The sequence below is a fragment of the Sciurus carolinensis genome, chromosome 4, assembly GCF_902686445.1.
Source record: "Sciurus carolinensis chromosome 4, mSciCar1.2, whole genome shotgun sequence".
NCBI classification, from domain to species: Eukaryota; Metazoa; Chordata; class Mammalia; order Rodentia; family Sciuridae; genus Sciurus; species Sciurus carolinensis.
The window spans coordinates 176787263-176797882 of record NC_062216.1 but is presented as its reverse complement, the minus strand read 5'-3'; the positions used below and the strand labels follow the sequence as shown (position 1 = coordinate 176797882).

General features: G+C 63.1%; 1 protein-coding gene across 13 annotated transcripts in view; it reads right to left on the bottom strand.

Moving 5' to 3' along the window:
* The window catches only part of Ppp6r2 (protein phosphatase 6 regulatory subunit 2), a 91562-nt gene that overhangs the window by 948 nt on the left and 79994 nt on the right, over nt 1-10620 (bottom strand). For 7 of the 13 annotated variants that reach the window (XM_047547980.1, XM_047547988.1, XM_047547982.1 and 4 more), the window contains 12 exons: nt 8476-8540; nt 7418-7533; nt 6077-6162; nt 5522-5602; nt 5081-5244; nt 4912-4969; nt 4541-4665; nt 4179-4342; nt 3178-3337; nt 2987-3075; nt 2109-2283; nt 63-287 (listed from right to left, as the gene is read on the bottom strand). In XM_047547980.1, coding sequence (XP_047403936.1) covers nt 63-287; nt 2109-2283; nt 2987-3075; nt 3178-3337; nt 4179-4342; nt 4541-4665; nt 4912-4969; nt 5081-5244; nt 5522-5602; nt 6077-6162; nt 7418-7533; nt 8476-8540 — 1508 coding nt within the window. The remainder of the gene's footprint in view (nt 1-62; nt 288-2108; nt 2284-2986; nt 3076-3177; nt 3338-4178; nt 4343-4540; nt 4666-4911; nt 4970-5080; nt 5245-5521; nt 5603-6076; nt 6163-7417; nt 7534-8475; nt 8541-10620) is intronic. The other 6 variants (XM_047547986.1, XM_047547992.1, XM_047547983.1 and 3 more) reach the window with 5 other exon arrangements.

Sequence of the window (10620 nt, the reverse complement as noted above, 5' to 3'; positions counted from 1 at the left end):
GTTGGAGGCACTTGGGCTACAGAGCCTGTCCAGCTCCACTGTCGCCTGCCCAGCCTGCTCACCTGTCTTTTGTTGCTGTCCCCAGGGTGGCCACTGTGGCTGGGGCTGCTGTGGGGACTGCCATAGCCGCTGTGGGAGAGACTGCTAGGGCAGCCGTGGGAGGACTTGCCTGGTCCAGTACTGTGGCAGCCACAGTGGCCTTGGGAGGCGTAGCCACAGCTGGGGTGGTCACTTCTGAGGGTGAGAGGCAGGCAGACCCCGGCGGCTTGCTGTCGGCACACTTGGCTCTGTGGCAGACGTGGGCTCCGGTTATGGGTGCCCTGCCTCAGGGCTGCCCAGCTTCACGCACCCAAGGACCAGCAGGGTGATTCCCTTTAGAAAGTGGCCTGGGATCACGGCACTCGGCCCCCTCCCTCTCCCGTCCTCAGTGGGATGGCACAGCCACTGGCTCTGATGCCGTTTCCAAATAGTGGGACACCGTGCCTGTCCACTGTGATCTCCACCCTCCTCCAAGCAGCACGCAGACCTGCCAATTGTTAAGTGCCTCATTTCCCCAGAGCCCTGGATGCCTCTGCTCCATGATTATAACTAAAACCTTACACCACGGGCTGGGACGCAAGGGAACCACCCCAGGGCAGGAGGGGAAAAGGTCATGCCGGGCATCAGGAGACTACTCCAGGAGAAGTCTAGCCCTCTGGCCGCCTGCAGGGTGAGGACATGAGGGCATCTGACCCAGGGAGGGACACTGATGGGGTGGGGGAAGTTCCTGCAGACTGGCAGAAGTTCCCCCACTCAGTGGTTCAGCTGGATGGCCAGCTCTGTGCAGATGGCCACAGGAAAGGCAGCTAACTGCCCAGGGACATCTGCATTCCACAGCAGAGTGGCATGCTTTTTTGGAAAGCATTTAGGAAAAGACAAAGTCTTAGCAATTTCAGTGATCCTAAACTTTTAAGAAGGAATTCAAGCCAGGCTTTCCTGTGCCTTGGTGCAAGTCCCCAGAGGGCCGTACCCTGTCTAGGGTCCCTGGAACTCAGCTAGGGAGTGAGCTGTGAGCCCACACCAGACCCATAGTGCCAGGGGAGGCATCCGAAGCCCACCATCACAGGGGTCCCAGGCACCTGGTGAGGAGCTGGGCAGTCAGGCTGGGACAAGCAAGACTCAGGAACCCACAGGCGCCACTGCCACCAATGCAGCGGTTTCCACCCAGCTGTCAGGCATCATGAGTCTGGCATCTTGTCCCTTCCTGGTGGGAGCCAACCCCAAGGGCATCCCCCACTTATACTCTGGACCTACTAGGAGTTCCTGCCTTGGCCTTTGCACACAGGTGGTCCATTTCCAGCTCTCCACACAGCTCCTTCTGCTCATGCACCCCTCAACCCTCTGCCCCAAAGTCTAGGAGGGGCTGTCCAAGGACCTTCTTGTGAGGGCAGATGCATGGGACTGGGCTTGCTGGAGCCCACTGGCTCCCTAGCAAAGAGGAATCTGGGGCATCTTAAGGGAGTCTCAGACTGTCCACCTGCCAGCTGCCCACACCTCCCAGCCAGGCCTCCATCACCCCGAGTGCAGTCCTGAGACGACCCATGCTCCTGAGCTTGCCAGGTGCCCCAGCAAGGTGGGCATGTGTCTGGGAGTTGGCACAGGACAGGGCAGCAGAAAGAGGTCTGGGAAGCCCTGCACACACACCTGTCGGCAGCAAGTTGAAACAGCACCTCCCCCATGATCTGAGAACCCTGCCCGGCCCAGACCCCCAAGAGCCCGAGTAGTCTCTGCAGCAGGAGTTCTCCAGCAAGTCCCTGGGGGGTTCTGGGACATCCAGGCCCTGCCGTGTCGTAACCACTCACGACACAGCAGATGGGCTCTGTGAAAGGGAGAAAGAGGTCCTACAGCCTCTCTCCGGCCTCCACGCTAATGCTGGGTGCTGTTCTCCCCTAGAGGCAGCCCCTGCAGGCTGCAAGGCCACTGGGGCAGCACTGGGGGTCTCGGCCTGTCCCCTGCTCGCTCCCAGGGGAGCTGAGAGCTGGTAACTAAGAAGCCTGGACTTCTGTGACGAATCCAGGAGCCACACTGGGAGCACCAGGGCCCAGGCAAGCCCACCGCCCGCTGCACACCTGCCAACAGCAGTCTCCTCTGCTCTGGGTGGCAGGGGTCCCTGCCGGCCCGGGCCTGTGCTCGCAGCTCCTGTGGTACCAGCCGCCTTCTGCTTGTCGTCCTCACCATCAGAGGTCACCAGGGGGGCCTTCCTGGTGACACACACGTTCCAGGCACAAGGGGAGGTGGGACCAGCTGCAAAGTAAGGAGCTGCTGTGGACGTGAGGGTGGAGCCACAGGGAGCAGCACAGGAGGGGCAGGAAGGCCTGCGCTGCCCAGTGCTCTGCACGCACACTCGTGTCCTGCAAGTGTTTGTGTGCGCACAAGTCCCTCCCTCCACGTGAACCGCCCCCAACCCTGTAATTCAGGGTGGATGTTTCCCAGCCGAGGAAACAGGCTCAGAGACGGGTCCCCCTCAGCCTCGGATGGTCCTGCCACCGTCTCTGTCAAGTCTGGCACCCAGGACAGAAGTGCCAGGCAGTGACTGCCACTCTGCCCGAAGCTCTCAGGCCTCTTCTTGGGGAGCTTTTGAGCCCATCTGACCAGTGGGAAGCAGGGTTGGGGGTCAAGGTCTTCGATCAGGCCCTAGGTTGGCTTTCTGCCCTGGCCCATCCACGTGCTTCTCCACACCAAGACCCCAAAACTGCTGCCCAAGGTGCACATCGGGGCCACGCAGCCTGGTCAGATCTGGTCTGGGGGCAGCCCAATGGCCTCACTGCTGTTCCCTGGGGCACCTCCATCTGCACATGGCAGCTCTGACCCCACAAGGGTGTCGTCACTGAGACAGGGTCTTGGCCACTGCCTCCCACTGCCCCAAGATGAGGCTGGCCAGGCTCAGGCCTAGAGCTGCAGGAGGCCAGGCCCCCATGGGAGCTGGGGCGCAGCGGCTCCTACTCACAGGCTGTCCCTGGGCCTGGGCTCTGGCTGCCCTCTGCACGGCTGTGCTCCACGTCCACAGGACTGCTGCACCTGGGCCCTGACTCCGAGCTGCAAATGAGGATGAGGACGTGCTGAGCCCTGGGGGTCAGCCACACCCCGACCTCCAGGGGCAGTTCTTGGCATGACCCTACACTCGGGTGCACTTGTTACCAGCAGAAAGGCTGGAAGTCCGTGAACTTGGCCCAGCCCTTCTCCTCTGGAGCAGAGGCGCTGGCTGCCCACACACTGGAACCCACGTCCTTCACAGCTCCGGGGGCAGGGTTTGCCAGGTTCCCTGGCTCATCAAACACGGCTGTCCATGCAGGGCCTGCTGAGGAGAGACCCAGTGGTCAGGCACAGGCAGACCTGGTGAGGCCAAGGCAGGCACTGCCTGCACCCAGGGCCTCCACAGTGCTTGCAGGGACGTCAGCTGAGCCCTCTCTGCCTGAGGCCTATGAGCAAACAGGACTTCCAGGCAGATCCAGGGCCCTGGGAGAGACTCCCCACCAGCAGGCGCTGGCCTCAGGCCCAGGACATCCGTGTGGTGCACGTCAGGTCACCGTGTGCCTGTTAAGGTCGTACTCAGCAGGGGACCTGGGGGACCCTCCAGGGGACCGGATGGTGTACATGGAGGTGATGTGGCTGCCCCCATGATCCATCCACCTGTCCCGACCCAGAACAGACTCTGAGCAAGGCAGGACAGGGGCAGGACACCACTGCTCCATCCCTGACCTCGGCTACGGTGTCAGCACCACCTGACAGAGGCCCTGGCCTCCCCCCACGTCTGAGCACCTTGGCACTGTCCCCAGGGCAGAGGTGAGAAGACGTCCTGAGAGGCATGTGGGGTTGTGTCACTGGATGTGTCTGAGGGGTGACCAGGCTGCATCCAGACACTGTCCAGCCTGTGTTGGAGAGGGCCTTTCCCAACAGACTGGGTGGACACCAGGCCTGCAGGTGCGGCTATATGACCACAACAGAGGGGCAAGCTGGGAGGCCACCCGTGCTGGGTGCGTGCAGCACACCCCTCACCAAGGTCGCTGGAGAACGATGCCTGTGCACCTGGGGACGCGAAGGCCACAGGCAGCGGGAGACACAGCTGCTGCACAGGAAGCCCGAGACGGCATGAGCCACCTCCTGCTGCCAACAGCCTGCCCTGGTGGGCCCTGCACTACCTTCTGAGACACCCTCCGAGGGGGGACCTCCGTTCTGTGCAGCGGCCAGGAGGGTGCCTGCCCGAGGTGCGTTCCTGCCGGCCTCGGAACCCGCCTTTCTGTCCTGGCCTCCACGCTCCAGGTCACCGTCTGAGCAGTGTTCGGAGGTGTGGGGGGCACCAAACCTGGTGGGAGTGACATGCATAGTCAGGGACCTGGAAGCCTAGGGAGGACAGCAAGCCCAGCATGAGGCCTGTGTGGCTCCAGCTCAGAGCCCCCTGCCCACCCGACGCCACGCTCTGTGAGAATGGACAGCGTCCAGTGCTTGCTCGCATGCCTGTCCCCTCCTGTGAGGGACCTGGGAGGTGGGGCAGGCCCTGCACCTGGCTCTGGCCACCCCCCGGGCAGTGCAGCGTGTCTCCTCGTCCTCCCAGATGTCCTCCTCCTCATCGTCGTCGAAGGGCTGGATGCGGTCACCGCAGCAGGCTTCAAACAGAGCCGCACTGGGCTGCAGGACGGAACAGGGAGACCGAGCTCTGTAGGGCCTGGCGCCTCGGCCCCACCTGGCTCCCGGGGCGCGGCTCACAGGACGGCAGCTCTGCTCTGGGTTCCGCTGAGGTCCCTCCTCACCCAGAGTCACCCGCTGCCCTGTTCTCCGCGGACAACCTGGACCGAGCACAGCCGGAGCCGTCTGGGCAAGTGGCATGAAGCGACGACAGGTGCCCGCCAAGCCCAGCGGCCCCTGGGCACTCACACTGTCCTCCTCGGCATCGATGTGGAAGTTGATCTCTGCGATCCTGTCGAACGGGGCACTGCAAGACAGGGGCCCTCACCCTCTGCCACTGGCACTGGTCCAGGGGCCTGGTGCCCTCGAGGGCGGGGCTTCAAGTCACAGGGACCCACCCAGACTCAAGGCCACTCACTTGATGTTGTCGTCCTGGTCTGCAAACTCCTCGTCATTGAAGCCAAACTGATCCACGAAGCTGGCGGTCATCTGCTGGATCTGGTACTCGGAGAACGCCTGGGAGGACAGCGGCCCTGAGCAGCGGGCCTGGCCTGGGAGGCTGCTCCTTGGGAACAAGAGCCTCTGGCGAGGCAGGCCGCACGCCTGGCTGTCAGGCTGGAGTCGCCCTCGGCCTGTCACAGTCCTCGCCGCCTCGCCTCTCCTCAGCCTCAGCGCCCCCAGAGGCCTCGCCAAACTGCAGGGCCTTTGGGGTGCCCCAGACCCACCTCTCCCCCACACGTGCTTGGGGATGAGCCGCCACTACCCTTCGCTGTGAGGTGCCGTCAGGGACTAAGTGCTACCACGGGCACGGGCTCTGGGAAGGGCCCGGCAGGGTGCAGAGTGCTGGCCATGCCCTCACCTGCTGAAGGGACAGCTCGTTAGGGAAAGCCCCCTCAATGTCCTCGTCCTCACTTGAGGAGTGAAGGTGGTGAGCGCTCACCTAGAACACAGGCCAGATGGGGTGGCATGTGAGCCGCCAACGCCCCAGACCCCGCCCAGCCCAGCCAGAGCCCAGCCTGGCACTTGTCCACTCTCTGGGCCTAGGAGGCTGTGCTGTAAGGGGAGGCCAGAAGAGGCCAGAGGAGGCTGAGGCCCAGGGCTGCCCCGCCTCCTGGTGCCCGTGTGCGTGGCAGGTCCCGAGGAGCCTCTGCTCCTGATGTGGGAGGGAGGCCTCGGAGGTCAACACAGGCTCTGCACAGAGGCCCAGGGAAGCCAGTCCGGTGTGGCGGGGAGAGGCCTGCGTCACGGACAGCAGCCAGACGCAGGGCCGCACGGGCACATGCACGTGAGACAAGCAGCCACGAGTGCTGACCCAGTCTCAGTGCTGTCCTAGCACCCGCTGCCGCAGGGCAGAGAGTCCAGGACCCCGGTCCTCCGCTGTGCTGTGTGGCAGGAGCCGCCTGAGCATCCTCACCAGGTCCACGGTGTTCCTGCGGTTTGTCTCTGTCAGCGTCTCCTCCACAAAGCTTTCCCAGCGTCCACGGCAATCTGCAGGGAGTCCTGCAAGGAAAGTGCTGCCCGGTGAGCCCTGCAGCCGGCGCGTGGGCGCTCCTGGGGAACGCAGCAGCGGCCCGCGGAGCAGTCTGGGTGCTCACACAGCAGCACCATGGCCAGGGGTCAGGGCCTGCTTTTCTTGGGAGGCCAAAGCCCCAGGGATTCAGGATCTGAAACAGCAAGGGATGACCAGGCAGTCTCCTGTTTGCTCCCATCCCCACGCGGCCCGTCCCGGGCGTGTCTGTTGACGCTCCATTTGTTCTGCCCTCCAGTTTCAGGGGGACCTCCCAGGCTTGCTGGCCCCTGCCTAGGACCACATGTACTCATCCCATGCTCTGGGGGCCAGCAGGCGCAGCCTCACCAGAGGTCACTACAGCATGACTGGAAGGACTCCTCCCTCTGTCCCTGGGGATCAAGGACCACCTGAGCTGTCGCGCCTCACACCTTCTCAGAGGGCCCGTCAGGCAATCCAGGCCATGAGCTGTGCTGGGCACACCCAACTCATCCACCTGTCGTGCCATGCCCAGCCCTGGGGAAGATGGGATCCCCATGGACCCCATATTCCTCCCCAAGAGAGCCAGGTCTCCCAGACTACTGCCAGCAACTCAGGGTGCTGACTGGGTGGACAGGCCTCCATGCACATGCAACTCCCTGGGCATCTCTGGAGCCACCTGCCTGCCCACTCGGAGCATGCCTTGAGGAAACTGGGCACACCCCAATCAGTCTTGCTGGGCATCCCCCTCTGCATCCCCCACCCAGTTGTGCACTCAGACTGATGACAACACCCCAGAGCCTGACCCGTGCTCAGAAAGGCAGGGAGGAGCCTTGGAGGCCGTACCCAAGGAGCCGGGGTGCAAACCATGGCTGCAGGGGGGCTCTGCTGATCTGCCACCCCAGCAGGGCTGAGGCTGCAGAGGGCTTGGTCCCCACTGCCAGCTTCTAGAGAACAGGATGCCCCTGGTCCTCGGGGTCCCTGAGACTCCTGGTAGGAGGCTCCCCATGCCTGCCTGAATTCAGAGCACGACTGGAAAGCGGGCCAAATGTCAGCTGTCAGCATCAGGCCAGGAGCCTGAGCACAGCACCCAGGAGCCGAGTGTCCTGACCCTGCCCAGCTGCTGCCAGGTCTCCACAGGGCCTGAACAGAATGGCTCTGCGGCCCACTCAGGGAGAGCACCAACTGAGAAGCTGTGACAGCGAAGGAGGCTGCTCCTCCGTCCCACCTCAGTGAGAGAGGGCAGAGGGTGGTGGGTGGCAGGCTCACCTCGGATGACCTCGCCAATGTGGGTCTGCACGGGTCCCCGCTCCAGGTTCTGCACCACTGCATTGGCAATGCGCGTGAGGTGGCCCATGTTCCCACGCCTCATGCCACCCGCTGCCCTGAAAGTGACAGGGACAGTCAGGGTGGCCCCCAAGCCTTGGCCTTGCATGACTCATCGCTGGGAGTCAAGCGACATGGACCTTCTGGAGCTCACCTCCAATGTTACCTCCACCCAGGTCCTCACATCTCCTGGGGTCAGTCCAAGCTGACCTCCAGGGCATCTGCCTGGCCCCCCTGGTGCCCGACCCTCATCCTCACCTCCAGGACACTGGTATGTAGAGAGCCTGCCACACCCGCAGGCTCAGCCAACCTCACCACCAAAAGAGCTGATGAGACAGACCCCGCCTATTTTATGGATGAAGACAGGGGGAAAGGCCCCGGCCTGGGTCGAAGGCCCCAGAGGCAGTGGCCAAGAAGGAGCTGAGCGCACTGGTGGCTACAGAGCTCACTGGGGTACATGGCTCTGAGGGTGCTGCCCACTGCTGTGCTGACCACACAGCCCCTGTTGAACCCACATGCCAAGTCCAGAGTGATGGTCCAACTGCAGACCCCTCCCAGCTCCCATGAGCCCCATCCCACACTGCCCAGAGCCCTCCTGGTACCAGCAGGACAGTGAGTGTATGGGGACAGCCCTGGGCCCTGGGTGGCATGCAGCTCACGCCTCCTGAACTGAAGGAAGGCTCAGCCACACGGAGACTCCGGCCATTAAGCATGTGTACCTGGGTGCAAGTGCCAAGAGTGTGCCCAGCGCACCACTGCACGGGGCCCGGGCAGGACAGGCTGGGCAGGACAGGCTGGGCAGAAGCTGCAGGGCTCCTGGGGCCTGGCCGCCACTTCACCTGCCCATTCCTGTCACTGCCCTGCACCCTCCTTTTCCAGGCTGCCCTAATGACTGACTGCCCTTCAGGACAGCAGTGGACATAGGTCCAGCTCGCACACCCAGCAGCCCGGTGTGCCGCGGCTCTGCGTACCCGGTGGGCCAGGCGGCCCCGCAAGCTTACTGTGTGTGCTCGTTGGCCTCCCAGGCCTCCAGGATCCTCTGCACCAGGCAGCACTTCTGGAACAGCTGGGGACGGGGCGGGCAGTGTGAGTGGGGCTGCAGGCTGCACACAGGCAGCCCCGCCCCGTCCAGCAGCAGGAAGGACCTGTGGCTGGACACCTCACAGCTCAAATCTCCACTGTCCCCACAAAAGACCAGAGGCAGGCGCTGTCCCAGGGTCTTGAGCCCCAGGAAAGATGACCAGGGTAAAGGAGGCTTCTCTGGTGTCCTCTGCCTGACCCTCCCACGGCCTCCCCTACGGCTCCTGTCCCTGTACTCTGCCTCTGGTCACCCTCCCTCCTACTTCTCAGTGTCAGGAGGAACACCTGGTGCGTCAGCACCACCTCTCACCATCAGGTCATGCCTCCGCCCTCGGAACCTGGGGCTCCTCTACTGGCCTCCATGACTCCTGGATGCCCCATCCCTCCATGCAGCTCTCCTACTGAGACTGCCTGCCCCCTAGCTGTTGATCCAACAGGCCATCAGCTGTGGGCCAGACTAAACCCTTGGGTCCAGGGTCGGCCCCCGACAGCTCTGCTCAAGCCCCACCATCTGTGAGACTCCAGGCCCCTTCCGGGGCCTCTGCAGTGAGCTGGGGTGGCCCTCTCACCCTCACTTCCTGTGTGGGAGGTGACAGTGGGGACCTCCATGCTCTGAATAAAAAGCTGCTTCCTCCCTCCTTCCCTGGCAAGCACTTGCTAAAGCGGCTCTTTGCCAGGGGTGCTTCTGGGTGCTGAGAACAGAAAGAGAATAAGACACAGATCCTGCCCCAGGCCCTGAGCACCAGGGAAGTAGTGTGTGAGCCCAGTTGCTGGGAGCCCAGGAAGAAAGGGAGGAACCGAGCATGCCTTCCCGGGAGAGGTTGGCACATGCATTTCCCTCAGCATTCTGGACATAGGACATGGTGGGCTGTTTCCCAGGAACCTCCTCTCGGGGCCACAGTCCACAGCCAGCAAGGGCAGAGATGTAAATGTTGCCTCCTCCGGCATGTTCCCCACTTTCTGTCCACAGCTGTGACCTCCCCGGCATGGCCCCCACTTTCTGTCCACAGCTGTGACCTCCCCAGCATGTCTACTACTTTCTGTCCACAGCTGTGACTTCCCCTGCACGCCCCTCGCTCTCTCTGTCCCCAGCTCTGTGACCTCCCCTGCACGCCCCTCACTTTCTATGTCCCCAGCTGTGACCTCCCTTGCATGCCCCCCGCTTTCTGTCCCGAGCTCTGTGACCTCCCCAGCATGTCCCCCACTTTCTGTCCACAGCTGTGACCTCCCCTGCATGCCCCTCGCTTTCTCTGTCCCCAGCTCTGTGACCTCCCCTGCATGCCCCCCCGCTTTCTCTGTCCCCAGCTCTGTGACCTCCACTGCATGCCCCTCGCTTTCTCTGTCCTTAGCTCTGTGGCCTCCCCTGCCTGTGACCTCCCCTGCATGCCCCTCGCTTTCTCTGTCCTTAGCTCTGTGGCCTCCCCTGCCTGTGACCTCTCCTGCATGCCCCTCACTTTCTCTGTCCTTAGCTCTGTGACCTCCCTTGCCTGTGACCTCCCCTGCATGCCCCCCGCTTTCTCTGTCCTTAGCTCTGTGACCTCCCCTGCATGCCCCTCGCTTTCTCTGTCCTTAGTTCTCGACCTCCCCTGCCTGTGACCTCCCCTGCATGCCCCTCGCTTTCTCTGTCCTTAGCTCTGTGACCTCCCCTGCCTGTGACCTCCCCTGCATGCCCCTCGCTTTCTGTCCCCAGCTCTGTGACCTCCCTTGCATGCCCCCCGCTTTCTGTCCCGAGCTCTGTGACCTCCCCAGCATGTCCCCCACTTTCTGTCCACAGCTGTGACCTCCCTAGCATGTCCCCCACTTTCTGTCCACAGCTGTGACCTCCCCTGCATGCCCCTCGCTTTCTCTGTCCCCAGCTCTGTGACCTCCCCTGCATGCCCCCCCCCCGCTTTCTCTGTCCCCAGCTCTGTGACCTCCCCTGCATGCCCCTCGCTTTCTCTGTCCTTAGCTCTGTGGCCTCCCCTGCCTGTGACCTCCCCTGCATGCCCCTCGCTTTCTCTGTCCTTAGCTCTGTGGCCTCCCCTGCCTGTGACCTCCCCTGCATGCCCCCCGCTTTCTCTGTCCTT